The sequence below is a fragment of the Echinops telfairi genome, unplaced genomic scaffold (assembly GCF_000313985.2).
Source record: "Echinops telfairi isolate 266 unplaced genomic scaffold, ASM31398v2 ScPeMD7_5592;HRSCAF=6446, whole genome shotgun sequence".
Taxonomy (NCBI): Eukaryota; Metazoa; Chordata; class Mammalia; order Afrosoricida; family Tenrecidae; genus Echinops; species Echinops telfairi.
Genome location: NW_022109491.1, coordinates 19,172,815 through 19,196,810, shown reverse-complemented (window position 1 = coordinate 19,196,810; position 23,996 = coordinate 19,172,815). Strand labels below are relative to the sequence as shown.

Genomic DNA, 23,996 nt, shown 5'->3' with positions numbered 1-23,996 from the left:
ACTATAAAAGACAATCATACAGCTTTATGGGATGGTCATGAAATCACACTTGTGTGACAATATGTCAATTATAGAAGGAATTGTTTCAGAGAGATTTAGAGCCCTAAGTGTCGACAGTCTATTCCAATAAAATGCAACTCTGATTATTTAAGTAGGTGCAGCAACATTTGCTGTTTCTACAAATGACAGCAGTAGGGGGATTGCAACCCAGAAAATGACTCTGGTATGAGGCGTTCTGAGCAAAGCTGTGAGGACAGCAAACCACCCAGAGTTCATCTGTGGCGGATCGAGACTGGCTGCACATGAACAAACCTAAGCATGAATAAGCAGTTCCTGACTGCTAGCCTCAAGTGTTCCTGGTTCAGTGAACCCACTGTGGGCCTGGAAGCAGCCACTGGTGAGGAGGCCAGCGGGGAAGGGGAAGGGAGGTGGGCAGGGTGAAGATGATGGGCAAGTAGAGAGCTGGCAGTCCCCCCAGCCGCCTCCCCAACTCTCCGCTTTGTCACATGTATTGGCTATATAAGCTCTTTGGGCTAGGCCTTCCAGGTGGTGAAGACAAATGGGTCAACCCATACAGGCCCTAGTGTCGGAGTTTACTTGTTATTTATTATATTGTACAATCAAGAAGGGAAGGAAGGAAAAAAAGAAGTGCCAAAGGGATTTGGGAAAAAGAATGAATACAACAGAATAGTGTTCGTGAAAGGAGTGGGAAGTGTTGGGGTGCGGGCATGACACAATTGAGGCTGGTCAGGAAGGTTACTCAAGATGAGAGCCTGACACAAGCAGAGGCCAGATGGCGAAAAGTGAGAAATGTCCTCAGAGCATGGGAGTCAGCTGCCCTGGCCAGGGTGATATTCTAGAGAAACCCTGTACCCTGGGTCTGCACTTGCTGTTCCCCGGCACACCCACCTGGCAGGCTCCCTTTCTACTTCAGGACTCTGCTCAATGCCAATTCTCAGCAAGTCTTCTCGGATCACTCCCCTCCAAATTACAACCATCCTCCCTCCCTCCCTCCTCTCCCTGGTACTTCCTCTCCCCCACATCCTGGCCTCCTAGTCATTCTTCCCGCTGCCTAGGTGTTACCCTGGCATATCCTTGGTATGTAGATTGTACTAAGCACTTGAAGAGGGAGGGGGATAAGAGCATTAATCAGAGGGTCTGGCTCTGCAGAGGGGAGGGTGCTGCCAAGCAGTGAGTACACATAAAAGAATGTGGGCGAGGGGCATCAGGAGAAGTTCCATGAAGCTGTCTGGTCCTCTGGCCCCTCCTGTCTCTTGAGAATTCAATTCTTCTAGGTCACTTAGTACTCTGTTCACTGTTCTCTTCAGTCGAATACCTGTGCCACTGCCAGGCATGACACTTCTATGGGGGTCCTTGATCAAAGGTGTACATCTAAATACAGGTGAGCCCTCCTTCCCCGCCTCTGCCATTGTGGTGGTGAGTGTGGCCATCTTCCGGAGTCTCCTCATAAGACTTTCAGGACCAAGAGATTCCTGGGCAAGACATGCACGGAGAGCTGGTCATCAAACCAGGCACAGCGGCCCAGGAGACACTGCGGAAGAACTGAGCTGAGTCCCTGTAAGGATCACTCCTGTGAGGGCATGCTGACTTATGCTCCATCCAGTTCACGACAGTGCCCTGATGGTACGGTAGGGAGGCGTTGGGCTGCTAACCACAGGGCAGCAGTTTGAACCCAGCAGCCACTCCCAGGGAGAGAGTCTGCCCCTGTACAAAGTTACCCTCTAGGAAACCCGATTTAGGGTTGTTATGAGTCGGCATCCACTCAATGGCAGTGGGTGTGGTTTGCATGACATCAAATTCACTAGGAACTTAACAACCCAAGCTGACAATTTCGCCACTCTCTGAACAACTGAACATGCTGCTCTGGGAAAATCCTGGCTTCTTCCTCTGGTTTTATGCTCCCACATTAGTAGGTTGATTTTGATGTAAATATGTAAAACCTTTTGTTTGGGAAAAACGTGGGTAGTCTCCCCTCTGCCAATGATGAAATTATCCCATCAGTGGGAATGGAGATAAACTCTCCAGGAGACAGACAGACACACACATACATTCCACATTTCCACCGATGGAGTACATGTATATTTCCCATTCTTCCCACTAAGTATAACTAACGATCTGGACAGTGTAGAGAAAACACAGAAGCCAATGCTAAAAGGACTTCAGGTCTTAGGCGTGGCTGGCAGGGAGCTCCTGGGTTTTATCTTTGCCTGCATCTCCCAGACTTGACTTGAATAAGCAGGCAACCGGGGATGACCAACAGGTGCAGGCAAACGAGGACCCCACCAAAGTCTGCTCTCTCTAGCTAAGCCGGCAGGAAAGCACAGCCAGCAAGACAGGCAACTCTGGGACAAGAACTGTTTCCACTTCAGCCAAACACCAAAGAAACCAATGGCGGCCCATCCCAGCTGGAGCTGAAAACAGCCAGGGCAGCAGAAGCTAGAGTTCTACCTGTATGCCCTGTCGTGAGGTGCCCCAACGCCCTCGCTGAGGTGATGCCCCAGAAGACCACTTAGGGCATAAAGACCTTCATTCCCAGCAGCTGGTAGTGACAGCCCCGCTCTATCCCCATCAAAGTACCAGTGAAGACATATATAGAGCCAGAACTCACTCCTCTGCCCAGCAGAAGCACGAACTCACTCCCCTACCCCCCTTCACCTTGGTGAGGGGGAGACCCGGCAATACGAGCCCCACCCCTTTCCCCCTACAGAACAGTGTCTAAGAATGCCAGCTAAAACAGGACTCAAGAAAGACCCAGAATCTCAACATGACACAAATGTGCAGGTTTCAGTTGAAAATCACTCATTATACCAAGAATCAAAAAGATCCTAAGTGGGATGGGAAAAAAAAAAAAAGAACAATCAATAGATGTCAAGACCAAGATGCCAGAGTGATGGAATTATCTGACAAAGATACTAAAGTAGCCATGATTAAAATGCTTCGGGAGCAGTCACGCACACACGTGTAACCAACAAGGAATACTAAGCCTCCGCCAGCCGAGAACTGGAAGACTGGGCAAAGTCCCTGAAGCAGTTTAGGGCTGAAGAGTGCAGTCTTCTGTGATGGGCTCCAAAGCAGAAAGGAAGGGACAGAGCAAAGGGGCTGTGACCCAATGGATGGGACAGCAGAGGCGACTCGATCTGAAGGCACACTCGAGGGAATCTAAGCTGAAAAACAGAACAAAAGCTGAGTCTCAAAGGCTGTGCGCCTGAAACAAAGATCTAAGCATTCCAAGGAGAGACGAGGAGGAATAAGGCATGGCTGAAAAGAGCACTTGAAGAAAAAATGGTCAACAATCCCCCAAATTTGGAAGACCTAAACTTATGGAATCGAGACCTAAACTTATGGAATCGTCAAGCTTAGTGAACCCCAACCACGATGAACCCAGAGGAAGCAACATCAAGACAACACATAATTAAATTTCCGACTATGAACAACAACGAGAAACATTTGAAAGCAGCCAGAGAAAAATGACATCTTGTCTAGTCAGGGGTCGAACAATTTGAACGACAGTGGATTTATTATTAGAAACCACGGAGGCCAGCAGAAAGTGGCTCAAGATTTTTCAGGTACTTAGAAAAAGGAACTGTCGACCCAGATTCCTATACCAAGAACCTCAGAAATAAAAGGGGTAGCAAGACTTTGTCAGATGCCTAAAGGCTGAGGGAATGCTATAACTACATCCACATAAATTTGGCCACTTAGAGACACAGAAAATGGGCAAATTCTTTGAATATGTAATATGAAATAGATTGTTTGAACACCCATGTAACGATTGCCAGTGCCAGGTGCTGCAGGTCCATCTGGACTCGTGGTGACGTATGCGTGTCACTGCGGTCCACGGTGTGTTCCATGGTTGAGGCTCCAGAGGCAGACTCACAGGCCGTTCTTCTGAGGCTCCTCTGGGTGGACTCAAATCTCTAACTTTCAAGTTAGGAGCGGAGTCTCTTTACTGTTTACATCACCCAGAAACTCCCTCGAACTATTCAGGAGGTTGGACCTGCCGTTCAGAAAGTCCAGACAAGACAACCAGAAAGATTAGAAATCTCATGGCACAGACGATTTCAAAGGAAAATTCTATCCAACATTTAAAGAATTAAAGCCAATTCTCAATCTCGTCTAGAAAACTGAAGAAAATGGAATGCCTTACACTCAGTTTATGAAGCTACCATGACGCTGATGCCAAAGCTAGATGTGGCCCCAAACAAAAAACCCCTACACGCCAAAAGCTGAGCCTTGGCAGTGCAATGGTTGAAGATTTCGCTGTTACGCAAGAGACTGGTGACTGGATGGAACTGCAGGAGAGGAGACCGGGAGATCGACTCTCACACAAGATTAGCCCCTAGGGGACTTGAGCAGCCACAGAATCAATGGCTCCCAACAATACAGACCAATATCTCTGTTGAACATGGACACAAAAACTCTACATGAAATATCATCCAGCAAAAAAAAATTTTTAAAGGCATACAACATGACAAAGGAATGCATGTGAGGACTGGCTTAATATTTTTTGGGGAAAATCAATGGAATTAATATTAAAAGATCCCTGATGCCGTAGTGGTTTTGAGTTGGGCTGCTAAATGTAAGGTCAGCAGTTTGAAACCAATTGCTGCTATGTGGGGGAAAGACAGGGATTTCTACTCCTTTGTGAAGACTTAGTCTTGGAAACCCGTAAGAGCAGTTCTAACCTGTCCTATAGGGTCCCTGTGAGTTGGAATCTACTCAATGGCAGTAGTGCAAATGGTTTGTGCTCAACTGCTAAACTAAAGGTTGGTTGTGTGAACCTGCCCCCCTGTACCACAGAAGAAAGGGCCTGGCAACCTGCTTCCTTGAGGATTGCAGCCAAGGACATCCTATAGAGCAGTCCTACTCTGTAACACAGAGGTCTCCGTAAGTCAGAATCAACTCAAGGCAACCACCAACAACAAAATGAACATCAACAGGTTAAAGGAGACAAATCATCTTTCAGATGGTTCATCTGAAGTGTCCTAAGACTCGGCCACTCATGCGTTCTATGCAGTAAAAGCTACAAAAGCTGGAACCTGTGGAAGGTGGAAACTGGTCAGAGAGGGGAAAACGCAAATATTTCCCACTAACACAAAGCGAAAGCAAAATAATAAGACTACCCTATAAAGGCGGAAACCTGATGAGAGCTGGAAAGACCAGACCATCCTGTGGAGTTCTGACTCTGAATAGTCTCTCGAATACTCCTCTCCCTAGGACTCCCACCTACATTTACAGCTCTAGGCCAGACCTTTCTCTTGCGCCCCACACTTAAAGAGCCAACTGGCTTGTAGACATCAATACATGTAGTCCCTGGCTTTAGGATACATTCTTCCAGTGAGGTGAGGAGCAGCACTTTGTTTTTTAACCTATGGTGTTAAGGATGCACTGCATACAATGTTGCAGCCTGTACTTGGCTGTTGTTGTAGTTCTCAGATGTTCACTTGCTACCACTTTTTTTTTTAATCATTTGATTGGGGGCTCATACAGCTATCACAATCCATACATCATCCACTGCGTCAAGCACATTTTCCCCCTCCCCCTCTCCTTGGCAATTTATATATTATTATTTTTCACGTCTTACACCGACCACTGTCTCCCTTCACCAACTTTTCTGTTGTCCATCCCCCTAGGAAGGGGTTATATGTAGATCATTGTGATCTATTCCCCCTTACCCACCCCCCTCACTTTCCCCTCCTGGCATTGCTACTCTCATTATTGGTCCTTAGGGGTTATCTGTCCTGGATTCCCTTTGTTTCCAGGTCTTAACTGCACCCATGCACATGCTCAGGTCTAGCCGGAGGCTGCTGTTCACTTTTGTGATATGATCTGCTACCCACACATTAGAAGAACACTGAAAGAGGAAGACCCTCCGCAAGATGGGTGGACACAGTGGCTGCACCAAAGGGCTCAAACATAACCACCACTGTGAGAACGTCCAGGACCGGGTCGTGCTTGCTCTTTTGCTATGAGCTGGAACCTGCTCTATGTCACCTAACAGCAGCAACAATTCACAACACTGCCATAGCATTTTCTCAACTACATCAGAGGCTTCCATGGCATGAAAACATAGACCCAAATGCAGGCGTCTTTGCTAAGGTTGATAGGCAGATTAGGGAAGTCATTGAGATGTTGCTGCGAAATACGTGATAAAAGAAAAGGCTCAAATGGATGATGCACACTCATTTTCTGACTAGAAATGCCATCCCTATCCCCAGGGATAATCCAGATGATCCAGAACCTTCTACAGGTAGAATTACCACTGCACCGACAGAAGGCCAAGGTTCTCCAACTCTTCTTTACTGTCAAGTTGTATGTATGTATATATTAACATCTATCTGTAAGCTTATATATTGTACTTCTAACTCCAAAGACAAAACATTGATTTATAAATGTTTTCATTGCTATAACTAACAATAAGACAGTAATAATGAAAACAGAAACAAAGAACAGGTATTCAATCTCTATTAGACTTATTTATGTCAGGAATCACCTCCCTCCAAACAAACAAACAAACAAACAAACAACTCACTGTCATCAAGTTTATTCTGACTCATTGTGACGCTCGAGCAGTGGTTCTCAACCTTCCTAATGCCTCGACCCTTTTACACAGTTCCTCAGGTTGTGGTCATTCCCCCCCAACCATAACATTATTTTCAGTGCTACTTCATAACTGAAATTTTGCTAGCTTTGAATTGCAATGTAAATATCTGATAGGCAGGATGTATTTTCATTGTTACAAATTGAACATAATTATCGCAAAGTGATTAATCACAAAACCAATATGTAATTATGTATCGTGAAATATTGATTTCTAATTAAAAATAATGAAATTTTGTCTTGAAGCATAGTATAGCATGGGTAACAGTCTTCAAGCCCAGAACTCGTATGCGGGCGTATCTGCATGTCGGCGGAGCCACCTGGAGATGGATAGAGGAGTGGTGACTCCGTTTCTAAGACCACTGTAAATATGTTTTCTGATGATTTTAGGCGACCTCAGTGAAAGGGTCGTTCGACCACCAAAGGGGTTGCACGACCCACAGGTCAAAAACACCGCCCTAGAGCAGGGGTGTCAAATTGCCCACCCCCCTCACATCCAGCCCTCGAGGTAATTTTTTTGTGGCCCACAATGCTCTAAAATAAAATGAAAATAGAAAAAAAATTGTTTTGAAGAAAACAGCGCTTAGGGGAGATCGAGGCAATACCGTACACACAATTCCCTCCTTACATTTTTTCAGAGCATTGTGGGCCACAAAAAATTACCTCTGGGGGCCTCATGTGGCCCATGGGCCGCCAGTTTGACACTCTTGCCCTAGAGGATGGAGCAAAACTGCCCCTTTGGGCTTCCAGGTCTGTAAATCTTTACGGAGCAAAAAGCCTCATCTTTCTCCCCAAGAACAGACTTGGTGGAGTTGACCTGCTGACCTTGCAATTAACAGCCCACTCAGAACCCACCCAAACTCCCTTGTTCTTGGGTAGACCGTTTCAATTGCACATGGACAAATCCAAACTCCAGCTCTTAACTTTGCAAACAGGCTCTTTCTTCAATTCAGCTAATGGAAACTCCATTCTTACTGTTGCTTATGCTGAAATGCTTCAGGCCAACTTAACTTACTTTTCGTTCAACCCTTATACTCAACCAGCAAATCCTTTGACTTCTTCCTCCAAAAGCCAGTGAAACCTGCAAATGCTGCAACCTGTGTAAGAAAGAAACCTCAAATATTTCCCACAAAACAGAGAGACAGGAAATCTCAGAGTTCCGACTAAACAGTGCAAAAGGAAAGAAGTAAGATATACCTGTCAAAGGCACAGCGCTTTTCAGACTGGAATAAGGCAAGGCTGTGCCATCCAGGTTGGGCTCTCAGGGTTTCACCGTTAGCTCCAGAATCGAATGTCTTCTCACCACCTCCACTGGGGCCATTCTGACCCAACATACCCTGTCACCAGGGTTATCACAGCTGGTGCCTCACCGGCCTTCTTATGTCTACCTTTGCTCCCTTACTGCCTCCAGCCCCCCACCTCCACAGCAGCCACAATCATCCGCCATTGCCCAAACTTCCCAGCGGACTCTCATCTCATGCAGAGTAACCTAACGAAGGACCACTATGGCCTATAGGTCCCTATACGATTGGTTTCTTTCTACTTTACTGTGCTCACTTCCAGCCACTCTCTGGTTCGTGTTACTCCAGCCTTACCGTCCTGAAAAAATGTCAACAGTAGCCTAACCTACAGGGGTTTGCACTTGGTTTTCCCTCTGCCTGGAAGAATATTCTGCCCTACAGTATATGCCTTCTCTCATTTCTTTTTGGGCTCTGATCAAATGTTACTTTATCATTAATGCTGTCTCTATGATAGTCTCCTACCCACCCACCCACATCTCTACAGTTCTCATCCCCCTTAGCTTCTTTTTTAGTTAAGTCACTTATCACTTCCTAACTTTATAGTTTCATGTTTATCTTCCCCAGAAGAATATCCACTTCTGAAGACATGGATTGTGTCTGCTTCCTGGCCTAGAGTGGTGATTCACAAAGATGACAACCAGCAGCCACCTCCTGGAGAACCCACATTTGTCAGAGTAAGGCTGTGTTCTGTAGGGTTCTAAATGGCTGATTTCCCAGAAGTGGACGAGACCGCTCCCCTGAATGTCTCTGGGTAGACCACAACCTCCATCCAATCTCTCAGTTGGCAGCCAGAGTGCTTGCTCCATCCAAGGACCCTGATTCAGATACGCTGTGGTTAGGTGTCGTTAGGTGCAGTTCCAATTCAGAGCGACCTGATGTGCAACAGGATGAAACACCGCCCGATCCTGAGTTATCTCACAATCATGTTGTTTAAGTGTATTATTGCAGCCACTGGGTTAAGCCATCTCATTGAGGATCCTCCTCTTTTTTTGGCTGACCCTTTACCAAGCATGATTCAGAATTGTTGTGATTAGGTGCCGTCAAGTCAATTCTGCCTCACAGTGACCCTCATGCCCAGCAGAATGAAACACCACCCAGTCCTGTGCCTTCCTCACAATTGTTCTTATGTTTGAGCCCATTATTGTAGCCACTTGTGTGTTGTTGAGGGCCTTCCCCTTTTTTCACCGCCCCTCCACGTTAGCAAACATGATCTCCTTCTCCAGTGATTGGTCTCTCCTGATAACATGCCCAGAGTAAGTGAGACAATGTCTCACCATCCTTGGTGCTAACGAGCATTCTGGCCGAACTTCCAAGATAGATCTGTTTGTGATTTTGGCAGTCCAGCGTACTTTCAATATTCTTTGCCAACACCATAGTTAAGATGCATTGATTCTTCCTTTGTCTTCCTTATTCAGTGTCCAACTTTCACATGCATGTGAGGAAACTGAAAACACCATGGCTTGGGTCAGGTCTACCATAGTCCTCAAAGTAACATCCTTTCTTTTCAACACTTTGAGGGACTGTGCAGCAGATTTACCCAATGCAATGTGTCCTTTGATCTCTTCACTGCCGCGTCCATGAATAATGATTGTGAATCCAAGCAAGGCAAAATCCTTGACAACTTCAATCTTTTCTACATTTGTGATGATGTTACCTTTTGGTCCAGTTATGAGGATTTTTGTTTCCGTTAAACTGAGTTAATTCATACTGAAGGCTGCAATCCTTGATCTTCATAAGCAAGTGCTTCAAGTTCTCTTCAAACAAGGTTGTATCATTTGTATATCATAGGTTGTTAATAAGTCTTCCTCCAATCCTGATGCCCCATTCTTCTTCATATAATCCACTCTCTGATTATTTGCTGAACATACAGATTGAATAGGTATGTATGGTAGAAAGACGCAACCCTAACACACACCTTTCCTGGTTTTAAACCATGTAGTATTCCTGTGCTCTGTTCTCACAGCTACCTCTTGATCCATGAACAGGTTCTGCATGAGCACAATTACATGTTCTGGAATTTCCATTCTTTTCACAAGTATCCAGTTTCTGATGACCCACCCAGTCAAAAGCCTTTGCATAGTCAATGAAACACAAGCAAATATCTTTCTAGTATTCTCTTTCAGCCAAGACCCAACGACGTCAGCAATAACATCCCTTGTTCCACATCCTCTTCTGGATCTGTTCTGAACCTCTGGCAGCTCCCTGTCAGTACACTGCTGATTTGGATATAGCCACTCAAAATTTATTTGCTGAATGAATAAATGAACCAGTGGCTCAGCAACAACAATTTTGGGTCACACATCAGATAACTTTAACTTGAACCTAACTCTCCCATACCCTACCTGAGTACTCTTGGGGATGGTCTTTAACCATACCACATGCTTGGTTACCAAATTGAAATAATAAGCCTACCCTAAAAGATTGTGAGGATTCAATTATATAATGTACTTAATACACAGTGACTTGGCATGAAAGTACTCAATTTGTAACTGTTATTTAATGTAGATTTGGTTTTAAAAGTCCTAGCTTAAATAACCAGTTACCGGTTTTTAGGCTACCCATTTCTATATTAATTCATTTGATCAGCAATGATTCAAGTGCTGAGAACCAAGAGATAAAATGTATTCCTTTCTCTGAAGTCTTATTATGTGATCTTGAATACCAGAAAATTCACTGCTATCGAGATGATTCCGACTCACAGCGACCTTATAGGACAGAGTGGAACTGCCCCTTTAAATCTTTATAGGAGAGACAGCCTCATCTTTCTCCAGCAGAGCAGCTGGTGGGTTTGAAGTGCTGACCATATGGTTAGCAGCTCAATGTGTATCCTACTAGGCCACCAGAGGTCTTGTGATCTTGGGGAGATCATTTAAAAAGAGGTTGAGGTAAATGAGTGAAAACCGTGTCAGCTGGGATCATGCTGATTCTAGTCAGGAGGAGGAGCCCTGGAGGCACAGTGATTAAAAGCTCAGCTGCTAACCCAACAGTTGGCAGTTCAAATACACCAGCTTCTCTTGCAGGATAAAGGCATGGCAGTCAGCTTCCATGAAATGACAGGCTTGGAATCCTAAGGAGCAATTGTACTCCATCCTATAGAGCATAAGTTCCCAAACGGATTTGACCTAGCATCCCCATTAAGAAAATCCTGACAAACAAAAACAAATAAAAAAACACAGCGGCTCTGGGCTGGCCATTTAAAAACTTTTGTACTATAATCGGTAATCCAGAATCAGGTGCAGATATTTGCTTTTGCAGTTCCCCTGCGTTGTTCCAGGGTCCCCCAGGAGATAGTATCACCCATTTTAGGAAGTGCTACTATAGAGTCATTATTCGTGAAGAACAGAGTCAGCAACTCGAAGACTACCTCCTAAATCGGAGTCTACCTGGAACCAGAAAGTACGGCCCGGGTCAAGAAAACCTTAAAATTCGGTTGTGCCTATGACTACCTAGCTTTCTAGCACTTCTCTCCCTGGTAAAGGAGAAACTATTGCCCTGCTTTCGCTGACATCTTAAGCAATTGAATAAGGCTTCTGATTCTTAATGGGTGTTTCTTAATAGAGGTCCAGAGCGGCACCAGGAGGGTAAACTAATTTCCCCTGCTTCCAAAAAAAAAAAAAGGTGAATGTAGTACTTAAATTTAAGAAACGTCAAATGGACGGTTTTCATGTCATTGACTTGATGCAGCAACCAGACGTCAAAGGTGCGTTTCACGGCAGTGCCGATGCACTTTATAAAGGCCAGAAGTGCACACGACAGAGTGGCTCCTGGAGTTCCCCAAGGGAGAAAGGGGACGTCACCTCAGGGGCGAAAACAACAGTCGAGGCGCCGAGGCGTGAAGCGCACACGTGCGTGACTCGGAGGAACCCAAAGCCGCGGTGGGGGCGGGGGGCGGCGGCCACCGTGCGGTCAGGTACGGAAGAAACGTGCGGCGTGGGGGTTACTGGCTGAAGGAAGAAGCCCTCCCTCCACACCCAGGCCGTGACCCCTCGGCCTCGGGGTTCCCACAGAACCCGTTCTCGGGGTTCCATCCGCTGGCCTCCCACTGGCCCTCGCCACTCTGCCCTTACCTCGTCTTCTAGTCTTTCCCTCACTCTCCCGCCTCGGCCCCGCCGGAAGTGACGTAGTCAACAGCGGCCGTACAGCGCCGGAAAGGCTCCGCGGGCGCGGGAGAAAGAGTTCCGGCGAAACTCCGGGCGCCGGCGTACGGGCGCGAGCGCTCCTTGCGCCTTCCGGGGGCGAGGAAGTGAGCGCCGGCCCCGGGGCCATTGCCTGCCGAGGGTCCCGAACAAGGTGCTTCCGAGACCGCCGCGCCCGGAAGGACGTTCTGCTGCAGCTCCGGCCGCCCCCGGCGGCCCAATTACTCCGGTGCTTGCCCCTTGACCCTGCTCTCGCGGCGAGGTAGAGGTGGGGTGGCCATCTTGGGGCTGCGGCGCGGGCGGCTGTTACGGCGGAGACCCGTCCCTTCCCCCCCAGCCCCGCGATCCAGGCCGTCTGTCAGTCTTGCAAAGAAAGAGTCCAGCGGTCTGTTAGGCGAGGCCTCGGCCTCGTGCCGGCACTCCCCCGCCGCACTGGGCGGCCCAGGCCGCTGCCTGCTGGCCGTCTCCGCCGCCACCATGTCCTCCTTCTCCGAGTCGGCGCTGGAGAAGAAGCTCTCGGAGCTGAGCAACTCGCAGCAGAGCGTGCAGACCCTGTCCCTGTGGCTCATCCACCACCGCAAGCACGCGGGGCCCATCGTCTCCGTCTGGCACCGCGAACTCCGCAAAGGTAAACACCCCGCCCCCGCCCCCGCCCCTGGGGCCCGGGGCTTGCGTGCGCCCTCGGCCCCCATCCCCAACCTGGGCTCCTCGACTGCTGAGGGGAGCCGCGCCTTCCACACGCGGCCGTTTCCGGTTGGAGACAGGGTTATCCCCATTTCTCGGAGGAGGAAACTGAGACACTGGGGACTCGGGTGCCCACTGACCGGGGAGGGTCCAGGGACCCAGATCCCCTCTTGTCTGAGCTGCCCCCTCCCTCGGTCTCTTCCGCACACTCGTCACAGGTATTTTCCCGGCTGCATTCAGCGCTCGGGGCAGGGTCCAGGCGCTGGCCCCGGGCGTTGGGGGTAGCGGTCAGCGAGCAGTCTGCATGGAGTCCCGGGCCAAGCCGAGCGATGCTGGCCTCTCCCTGCCTCTGTTTGCTCCTCTGGAAAACGTGGCAAGTTAGCCACCCCTTCCCTCTGCCTGCCCTTTGGCTCAGATCTTGATGTCCCCGCACTCAATCCTCCAAAGCTCCTTCGAGAGAGTTTAAAGGCGCTCCTCCCCAAGCCTGCCCCTCTCAGGTCCCTCTCCTGCAGTTGCCATTGGAGTCCAGACCCCGCTCAGCACCTAGCTCACATTCACTGAGCTCAGCCCGGTACCAGGATGGGCACTTGATAGCCTGCTAGCTCTAGTGGCCAATAGCCTGGAATCTAAGCCTGGCTTTGCTACTGTCTAATACCAACAGCTTCATCTCCTCATCTCTCAGTTTCGTTCGTCCTCGGCTCCTTGTGGTGAGGAGTAAGCCCAAGGACCCAGATGAGCATTTGGCTTTTTACACCTGGTGCCCAACTGGTGGTGACTTGGGACTATTGCTTCTTCAGTGTGAGGCAGAGGCCTTGCCTCAAACTTACTGTTGTGTGTGTGTAAGTGTGTAAGAATGAGGCCTCGGGTGTGCTGGGCAGCACCTTGTTGGCAGGCCCTTTCCAGCCTTGGGAGTGCCTTGACATATGTATTCTATGAAGTGTGATGCCAGGAGGCTGCCCCATTGGACAGATGAGGAAACTGAGGCTCAAGGGGATGAGTGGTATCAGATGGGCAGGCTCCAAACTCCAGTTTTGTTGTTTTTTCCCCAGCAGACCCAGCCAGTTCTAGCCTTCTAGTAGAATCGCCCAAATATCATGCGTGAAATTAAAGAGCCTTGGTGGTGCTGTGGGTTAGGTGGTGCTGTGGGTTAGGTGTTGGATTGCTAACTTCAAGGTTTGTGGTTCAAACCCATTAGTTGAAAGATGAGGCTATCTGCTCTTGTCAAGATTTGTACTCCTGGAAACCCTATAGTTGGTTGCTATGTGTTGGAATCAATGCGATGCTAGTGGATTTAGTTTTGTCTTTTTGACACTGAAATAGGGATCCCCTCTGCCCCCTGGGCACTTGGGTAGAACCTGGGGCTGCCAGAGCCACCGTCAAGTACCCCAGCGTGTCATTTAAACATTATTATTTGTAGTGTGTGCTGGGATGGGGGACCGGGGGATGTGAACTGCTAATTAGGATTTTGGTCCATCTCAAACCCAGTTCAGTTCCCTCTCCCCGCTTCCAAGTTACAGAAAGCAATTTCAAGAGTACGTTCATTTATGTAATGCCCTTAACCCTGATCTCTTTGATAGAGCCTATGCTATAAGTAGGTCGACACTATTAGCCTAATTTTCTAGGCGAGAAGACAAAGACATAGAGATTGTTATACCCATTTTCTAGATAAGAGAACAAAGACAATAGAATATTAAGTGCCTTCTTTAGAGGTCTACCACTAGGACAGGAGCCAAAACTGAAGCTCTGTACCTCTAATAAATGAAAGCAGTTGTCTTTGACGCCAACCAAATTACAGTGTTTTCATTTGCTGCAATCAATCACTACCTCCTACCTCTTGACATCAGCTTAGCATTTATTTCATTCTTACTTTTTTTTAAAGAACTGTGTTGTGTTTTCAAGGAGTGCATTTCTTGTTTTTCTGTAGGCTCCAGGGCATCTGGTGTTCTGCCTGGTGGATACTTAGTTTACAAGTTAAATTGTGGTCCAGATCTTACACCGTCTCCATGGTAAAGGAGCCCAGTGGCTCTTCCTGGGAATATCCTCTATGCGCCTGTCCAGTAAGGTTGCCACAAGTCATATACAGCTGTTGGGCACTATGAAATGTGCACCTGAGGAACTGTATTTTTAAGTAGATCCAATTAAAATTCACTTCTCCAGTTGCACTAGCCACAGTGGCCATGGGTGACTTGGGGCTACCATATTGGACAGTGCAGAGCTAGGATGCAACTTCCTATTACCCAGGCATCCTTTGTGAGGTAAAACGGATCTGGTGCTCAATGTACAAATTGGCCTTTTAGGTGCTAGTCGGCCCTGAGCCTGAAGTAGACATTACTTTTAGGGTCAGGTCATTTTTTTCCCCATGCCGATTATTCACCAACTGTGTCCGAATTGCCTTCAGTGTATTTACCTGACTTCAACAAATTACTATTTCTTACTTAAATAGACCTTCTATTCCTGATGTGTTACTTTCTTTGCATGTTTCCTAGGGTGAATTCTTAATTTACTCCTATGGGCTCTGTTCTTAGAACTTCTCCTTTACTTCACAGAGTAGTTTGCTGTAAAGGTGAACCTTTTTTTTTTTTGAATAAAAATAATCCTAGCCAGAATGCAGACATATTGGCTCTTTCCCCAAATTACTTTCAGACTTGCCTTAGATATCAGAACCAGCCCACCAAGTGAAAAGTTTTGGTCAGTTGTTATTTTGCTCAACAACGAGTTCAACCAGTTTGGAATAGGCATAATTAGGAGATGGAAACACCTATTTTGTTTACATTGAAAAGACATCTGGACAAGTGAGTTGCTACCCAGGGCTGGACGGGAGGGGAGGGGTGGGGTGAGTGTGTGTGTGTGTGTGTGTGTGTGATGAACAAGTGTGTTAAAATGCACTAGCTCTCTGTCATACCACCTTTACACGCATGGTGCTTATATTGATGGTTCCATGCTAAATGTGGAGGGATCAAGTTTTGTGGGGTTTTTATAGACCATATTTGGTTTTTAATTTCAAAAATAGATCGTAATTCACCTCGTGAAGAAATCAAAGTGACACAGCTGTACATTGAAAATTTCCCTCACTGCCTCTCATGGCCCCATCCACCCCATTCCACTTCAAACACATCCCGGTTGCCCCTTGTATTTCTCTATGCTGCCAGTGGTGGTTTAAAGTGGGGTACAAAATCATACGAGGGGCTTCATAATGTTCATGGAAAAATGGAATAAAACAATAGTGGGATTGTCCCGTGAACTTTTTGATGTTCCTTTGTATAGATAGAACCTTTGCCAATTCAGCGTTTTTTCAGGTGTACAATTTAGTGGCGTCTGTTACATTAATCATGTTGTACGACCATCATTTGTTGTTGATGAAAGAATAACATTTGATCTTAAATAAATGCCCTTGGTTAAGTTTGGGGATGATGGAAATAAACTGACAATTTAGATGGTGAAAATCTGGGCCCTGGCCTCTGAGATACTGTATTTGTTCAACTGTGAAAAATGTATCAGGACTTGAACAGGCCAGATAGACTTTTTACAGTATGTATCCTTGTTTGTTTGTTTTTAACACAAAGTAGATGAAATTTTGTAATCCTTGACATACTCTAATTTAACATTTGAATCAACCAGCTTTTGTGGTTTTATGGGCTGGCCCTTTGGACTTAACCAAAGCTTCTTAGAACAGGGCTTGTCTCCCCGCCCCCCCCCACCTTTGTCATAGTCACACCTTCGTAGAGACAGGGCGATTCTAACGGACAGGTTTCTGCTTTGGAGTAATAATTAGAACAGTTTAAGATGGCACCAGGTTTCCAGTATTCTTATCATTTGGCCACTTAAACTAGGTTATTGCCAGACAGTTAATACAATTCAGGGTAACCATATTTAATTTTACGAGTACTCTAAGACACCAGTTTAAACTGTGATGCGCTACTAGCTACATTTTAAAGTGCCAGATCTTACCTCTGCTGTGTCAGAAATTTAGACCTGCTGTGTGCATTTCAAAAGAATAACTGGTGTGTGAGAGAAATGGAACAGGGACTATGAATTTTCCCCCCACAGATAACCTGCCCCTATCAATAACACTCACATTGCTTGGTTTGCGGGAAAATTATACAACCCACACATCACTTATGTAAAGTAAACGTAAAAGTAAACTTGTTAATTTCTGTATATATTGTAAAGGTTGACAGAGGTCATGTGAGCTTTACAGGAAGTTTTTGCATGGGAGCAAACAGCGTTTTGAAATATCTTATGTTCGTATTTATTTCTTTTAAATTAAAACTAGGACCAAAAAGTGGTAGTGATATAGCTTTATGGTTGAGAAATTATGTGCATAGAAGCCAAGAAATTCCGTAACATTTCCCTAAGCAACTGTAACTCAGGCATACTGCATGAGGTTTTTATGGTTTAATATATGGTCCCATATAGAGTAATAGGAAATGCTACATCTAGTATGTGTAAGAGAGAAAAAGGATGTGTTTTGTGGGAGTCATAATTTTGAATATCTAGATTTCAGGCGTGTGTAAATTTTCAATAATGATGTAGGCTTAATGTGTACTTGTATTTGAAATGAATATCCACTGATACAGCTGGAGGTTGCCTGGATTGTAGAGTTGGTGTCACTGGCTGGTTACTGACACATTCAAAGGGGCATTCTCCACCCAAGGAGCTACGGAAATGGAGACCCAACTCAAATCTTTGATTCTAGAATATACCGTAATGAACAATGAGAAATGTTCCGATTTGCAGTAGAATAAGTAAAAACTCTGGTTTTAATGTGTCTTCTTGAAAATACTGAATGTTTATCCTTTAGGAACTTCTGTTAGCTTGCCTTCATTTTTACTCTGTCAGTTAAGTAGCATGGTTAAAGTAATGTAAAATGAAGATGCGCCCCCCTCCCCCTTTGTTAATGATTGTCAGGAGTCCCTTTAGTTGTTGCTTTTAACAATAGTAGTAGCTTTGAGCTTTAGTGCAGTAGGTCTTAGCGTTCTCTAAGAGTAGTCTAGAGCAAAGAACTGTGTATGGAGAATTTTCTTGATGTAAGTTAAAATATATTCTTTTCTTTTTTTCCCCCTCAGCCAAATCAAATAGAAAGCTTACTTTCCTATACTTAGCAAATGATGTCATCCAAAACAGTAAAAGGAAAGGACCGGAGTTCACTAGAGAATTTGAATCTGTTCTTGTGGATGCGTTCTCTCACGTCGCCAGGTATGTGTCTGTTACTTTAATGGAGAACCTTTCCGCCTTGTCACTGTTCTGTGGCTGTGGCAGCCTCTGTGAAGGGAAAACATCACACGTTGTAAACCAGTGTTGCAAAGGTCACGTGGGTTTTCTGCTTTCCCTTACCAACGATCTCAGTCAGAGAAACATTTTGTTGCACTAAAGGGACTCAGCCTCTTTGAATGGCATCTTTTCCTCCAGATGTGTTCATTTAAGATCTGCCCTTTTTGCATATGACATTCTTTTTTGGTTGAGTTGTCTCATTTGCTTATGATTAAAAAAAAAGAAAATCACGGCTCAATAGTTAAGTAGTACAAGTAAACCTTTCGATAATAAAACCTTAACTGCAAGAAAATATGTTGCTAATGCCTTTGTTTTCCTTAGCTCCCCTCTGGATGTCTAGCTATGCAGTTTACTGAGAACAGTAGTCCTGATAGGTCTGCAGGGTACCTTAATTACGGCTCTGCTGCTGTTGTGTCACAGAGGACTGGCGCATAGTGCTTACCTATAGCATATATAGGGACAGCATGCATTTGATTAATTTTATAAATCATTGTTGTTAATTAAACAAACTGATTTCTGTAGATACAAGGCAGACACTTGGGAGGAGCAGAGAAAACCTGCCTGTGTTTCAATCCATCATGACTAAATGATAAAAAAGAAATAGGTCTTATTTTCACCTCCCCAAAGGAAACAGGGGAGGTGGAAAGGAGACTTATTGTATGAAGGTCTGAAGTGCAAGGGAGAGGACTGAAATAGGAAACCTGACCCAGCATGCCACGACGCAGGTGGAAAGTTTGAAGGTTGGAAGCCAGAACTTCAAAAGAAAGAGATGCCATGTAACTTTCTAGAGGTGGGAACAAGATTTTTAATTTGACTGTCGTCTACCTAACTGGCTTGCTCTTTGAATGAGCATGGAAACTGAAGAGGCTGAATGTATCATTAACTTGTGAAAAAAAAATACTGACCCTTCTTAACAGGAAACTTAGAACAGGCTGATGGACTTGCTGTTTGAAATTACAGAGAGGCATTTCCTTATTTTGATGGTAACCAGTTGATACTTCTTAGACATTGACGGTAGCTCAGCCTCACAAGCTCTCTGAGCCCAGGTTTCCTATTGATTAAAAGGAGAATAACCCCACCTATCTCATTAGCGCTGTTGTGAAGCTAAAGAAAGATAGTATGTTTGGAATAAGACGAAATCTGCCATGGAGTTGTTTCTTACTCATGGCCATCCAATATGACAGAGTAGAACCACCCCGAGGCTTCTTTACAGAAGTTGGGATAGCCTATAACCTATCCAAGAGGCACTGTAAAAATGCCTTGGCATATTCAGTGGGCTGTGGCGGGAATAAGCTGGGCTTTCTGAGTGAAAAACCAGCCCAACTTCTTTTACTTGGATTTCTTTAGTTCTTTCAAAGGAACCTTATTAGTACAGCGGGTAAGTGGAGGAGGAGTGGTTGGAACCTGCCCTCAGCTCCATGGGAAAAAAGACCTGCAGCTCTGTTCCTAGACAGATGGTGCCTTATTGTTGGGCGCCATCGAGTCAGTTTCAGCCCGGGATGTACGTACCACGCAACGAGACACTGCCGGGTTCTGTCCCATCCTTACCATTGTTGCTGTGTTTGAGCTTCTTGCTGTAGCTGCTGTGTCCATCCATCTTGATGGTCTTACTCTTTTTCGCTGCCCCTCTACCAAGCTTGATACCTCTCTCCAGGGACTGATCACTCCTGATAGCATGTCCAAAGAACACGAGATGAAGTTTCACCATCCTTGCATCTAAGGAGCATTCTGGCCGCACATCTTCCAACACAGATTTATCAGTTCTTCGGGCAGCCAATGGCATAGCCAGGGAAAGCCTGTGGGGTTCAGCTCTGTCAGTTTGGGCCACTATGAGTCAGAATCCATTCAGAGCACTCAACAGGTTTGGTTAAGGGTTTGTTTGGTATTATGTTCAGGATCATGAATGTTTTCAAGCCCCTTCCTGAACAGTCCAGCCGGTTAACTTCACTGGTCGATATACCTTGTACCCTGTGAGCAATAAGAATAGCTTACGGCCTGCTTTTCTGTGTAGTGTTCTTTGGCCAATTGATGATCCCAAACAGATGAACCTGTTCATACTGACTTAGACTGATTAGGTAAATATTTATGATAAACTACAAACAAAGCAACACAAGAAAAATCTCCCCAAACAAGCAACTTCTCAAGTTCAAGAAGTGACCAAACTCATTGCTTTGACTAACATTTAATTAACCAAAGCGCAAGCTCAGTTTCCATCCGAGGGCTGCCTGTGACATCTCAGTTTGGAAGTAGTCGTGCACTTTATTCTTCTCTCAGCATATTTTAAGTGGCTTCTCTGAGCCAGACCCGAGGGGAGCAGAAGAGAACAAGGCAGGCAGAGGCAATGTGGTCATTATGAACACAATAAAAGAGAATGGTGTTCTGGGGTGGGCCGGGATCTTTTCTGGGTCATGTGTCAAAGAAGGCACCAGTAAGGAAGTGGCATTTGAGGCAACCATATGAAGCAGGAATGACTATTTAGAGCCACCCAAGGTAGAAATAAAGGAAGAGACTTCGTGAGGCTTTGTAAGGGAGAAAGATGTAAAATAAAAATTAGTTTTGAAAAGCCATAGGGGCAGTTCTACCCTGTCCTATAGGGTTGCTATGAGTCAGGATTGCCTCAACGCAGCCAGCCAAGTGGTGCTGTGGGCTAAGTGTTGCCCTGGTAACTGCAAGGTCAACAGTTCGAACCCACCAGCAACTCCATGGGAAAAAGATGAGTCTCTCTGCTCCCCTCAAGATTTAAAGCCTTGGCAACACTATAGGGTTGCTATGAGTCAGACTCGACTTGCTGGGAGTGGGCCCAGTGGAGATAAGCCTGGCATGTTCAGAGGAACAGAATGAAATCTGGGATGTAATAACACGGTGAGCCAGGGAGAGTGGCCTTCAGTGTGATCCAATGGTAGGGAGCTGCCATTCACATCGATTTTTGAAAGCTTGAGGAATTAGAATTTCATCATGATGGGGTATCAGAAAAGAGTTTCAAACAAGGAAATGATGTATTCCAACGTGCGAAAGGTCCCACTGGCTTGTAGGAAATGGGTTGGAAAGGGGGCAAGCCCGGTGAGTGCAGAGGGTGGTGTAATACAGCTAGAGAGACCAGAACTCTGAAGCAGTGAGATGGTAGTGCTCATTCGTTGAGTGATTCCTCTCTGGATGAACCTGAGGAATCCCCTGTGCGTGCGTGTGTGTGTGTGTGTGTGTGTGTGTGCGCGCACACACACGAACATTAAGTGGGAGCCCCTGGGTGGTAGAAGAGCACTAACCCAGAGGGTGGCCACTTAGACCCACTGAGAAAGGTCTGGCAATCTGCTTCTGAAAGGTCACACAGCCTTGGAACCTCTGCGGTTCTACTCTGCCCACGTGGGCTTTGCCATGGGTCAGACTACATTTGAGGCCAACTGGTTTGGGTGTAATCTTTGTCTCCTGTCTTTTTTTTTTTCCTTTTAAATTAGATAGTCCCAACGGAGAAAGATGCCAGCTAGGCAAACCAGGCTGAAGTTCAGGAGAGCATTAGTTTATGGAGACATCAATACGGGCGTTAATGCCATAGCCATGGTATGTGCTGATTGTGTCAGGGATTCCCAAGGCTGCTCCTGAGTGTGGAGGCTCACTAGATGCATGTTAGGACCCATGGCTGTGATGGCGCTCACAGGGCAAGGCACACGGGGTGAAGTCCAGAGGAATCCAAGCATAAGCTGCCAGTTGAGCCACAGAAAATGCGCTGAATCCCTCCTGCATCACATTGGGGTACGCTAGTGAGTCTCGACGAGCAGGAAAGTGCATTAGAGACCCGGTGCCCCCAGCTTTTATTAGGGTTGGTCACTCGGACACTCGCGGCCTGGCACTTTGTAAAAGTCCCGCCTCCCAGAAGGAAAGCAAGTGTTCAGCCTAAATCACATTTTTTGACAAGCAGCTCAGCCATCCATGTCCGTTAAGGAATGACGAGGACATTAGGAACCCAAGTTCCCAGGTCCCGGCCAGTAACCTTTTTGGACGGGCCACATTCACTCTGCTCACTTGTCAGGCCCTTCTGCTTCAGCTTTGTGTGAGGGACTTCCCAAACGAAGCCCTGTCCTTCACAGGCCTTTCTGTGGCAGGTCTGTGTGGGGTCAGACAGAAACAGCAATTTCAGTAGGTGTGCCAAGGGAGTTCTGTCACACACACACACACACACACACACACACACACACACACGCACGCACGCATGCACGCGTGTGCACACACGTTTTCCTGTTAGGTATCCTGTCACCAGAAAAAGTAAGCAGTGATTGAATTTATAGAGCGAATCAGGATTAAAACAGACGTGAAAATGTGTTTGGTGTAACATTCACTGGTAGCTGTACTTCTTTATCTTCCTCCAGTTATTTTCCATTGGCTGCTAGCAGAGGTTTGGGGTATTTCCGCCACGAAGACTTCTCTGTCGCGTGGAGTAAGAGCAGCTGGTGTTACGAAAGGGTTTTGACTTCAGCTGGCTCGGTTGCGAGGCTTCAGTTAGGTGGCTCCCAGTTAACGAGCTGCTTAATTCAGAACCTCCTGAGGTGGAGGGGAGATTTCTTGAATGCTTCATCTGTAACTTTGACAATTATCCAGTAAAACTTTGATTTACTCTCATCTTTCCTGATGAATTACAGTCCCTAATTACAGTCCCCTCTCCCCTGTGGTAAGCCTTTTGAAAGGTTTTATGGTTATAACCAGTTTGGACACCAGTTTTCTATAGTAACTGGAGTTGGACTCGAAGTCAGTCTCTGTTGTAATTGAGCCCCAAATATCTCCAGGAACGAAATCTTTGATTAGCATATGTTCTCATAATTGGCCCTCTTTCTTTTAAGTGACCAGAAAGTCTGCAGGTAGCACATTTTCTGCTAAAGAGATCACATAGTTAATTAAATTCTGATTTGTTCGTGTTTGGTTATACTAGTTGGAATGACTATCTTTCTAAACCGTAGTTTTGATCACGTCAGGGCCTGTCTGTTCATAGGATGAAGGCCCTGCTCAGGACTCTCTGTAAGTGGAAATCCACTGTGCTGCTCCAGATTTATCTCCTACTTCCTCATGTCCCACATATACTTCAGCGGCCCCAATTACTCCCACTCTCTCTTCGCTCTTAGCCTCGGTCAGGGTTGTAGATATTTAAAGGCGAGGGACTTGTATGGACAAAGGCACATGGATGAGAGGAGGGAGCAGGTTCTGAGTAGATCAATGATGGTTCAGTGCTGCTTAAATGTGAAGCCTCAGGGTGAATGTGGAAAGGAGACGAGGCCATAGATCTGGCCCTAGGTCTTAATGCCCGGTATGCCAAGTGCACCAAGCCATAAATCCATGAGCAGTTGTGTGTGCAGTATGTGCTGGACATAAAGACCTTCCTTGATGTCATGAGATGGTTGTTGAACTGAAACCTATGTGAAGATGTCCAGACAGGATTATTGACCATTATTTATTGGGCTTAACCTAAGACATCTATATGCCCAAGGGAGGTGGGGAGAGAGCAGGGATTCTAATTTTAAAGCGAGACTGGGAAAGGACTCTCCCAACAAGCAGGTGCTGTTTGAGCACAGATAGGTGACTAGAAGTCAAAAACCTGCTCGAGGGCTTCTGACGACAGCAGACCTGAAGGAAGAGGAGGAGGAGGAGGAGGAGGAGTGGTGAGCTGTTCTGTCTGGGACACGAAGTGTAAAGGCCCCGGGTCGGGAGGGCAGTGTTGCTGTTGAGAGAGGCAGGGAGAGTGGGTAGGAGATGAGGCCAGAGAACTAGTGGCCTTTATGCATCTCCTTTCACCTCTGCCCTCTGGGACAGCAGGCGTGAGCAGTGGAGGTTTTCCAACTTAGCAGCAGCTAGAATTGTTCAAATTTGAGACTCGATTGCAGGAGGCAAAAGTGGAAGCTGGGAGAGCAATGCTGGACTATTGCAGTCAGCCAGCAAGGGTGATAGTGGTCTCGACCAGGCTGGTGACAGAGGAGGGGAGTTCATTCACTTTGGGACATTC

The 23,996-nt window shown here is 46.2% G+C and overlaps 2 protein-coding genes across 7 annotated transcripts in view; one reads left to right on the top strand and one right to left on the bottom strand.

The window, feature by feature from the left end:
• TTI1 (TELO2 interacting protein 1) overlaps positions 1-12,017 on the bottom strand; it is a 53,600-nt gene extending 41,583 nt beyond the window's left edge. For 2 of the 5 annotated variants that reach the window (XR_006680556.1, XM_045295168.1), the window contains exon 1: positions 7,819-8,285. Coding sequence is in view for 2 of the 5 variants with exons in the window: in XM_045295168.1 (XP_045151103.1) it covers positions 7,819-7,955 (137 nt within the window). In the remaining 3 variants the exon portion in view is untranslated. Of the gene's footprint in view, positions 1-7,636; positions 7,719-7,818; positions 8,286-11,989 lie in introns of those variants that run through there. The other 3 variants (XM_045295167.1, XM_004698258.3, XM_045295166.1) reach the window with 3 other exon arrangements.
• A 154-nt stretch (positions 12,018-12,171) lies between these two features.
• RPRD1B (regulation of nuclear pre-mRNA domain containing 1B) overlaps positions 12,172-23,996 on the top strand; it is a 51,539-nt gene continuing 39,714 nt past the window's right edge. Inside the window, exons 1-2 of one of the 2 annotated variants that reach the window (XM_045295231.1) lie at positions 12,172-12,686; positions 17,809-17,938. In XM_045295231.1, the coding sequence (XP_045151166.1) occupies positions 12,536-12,686; positions 17,809-17,938 (281 nt within the window). In that variant the 5' untranslated portion in view covers positions 12,172-12,535. The remainder of the gene's footprint in view (positions 12,687-17,808; positions 17,939-23,996) is intronic. The other variant, XM_004697980.2, reaches the window with a different exon arrangement.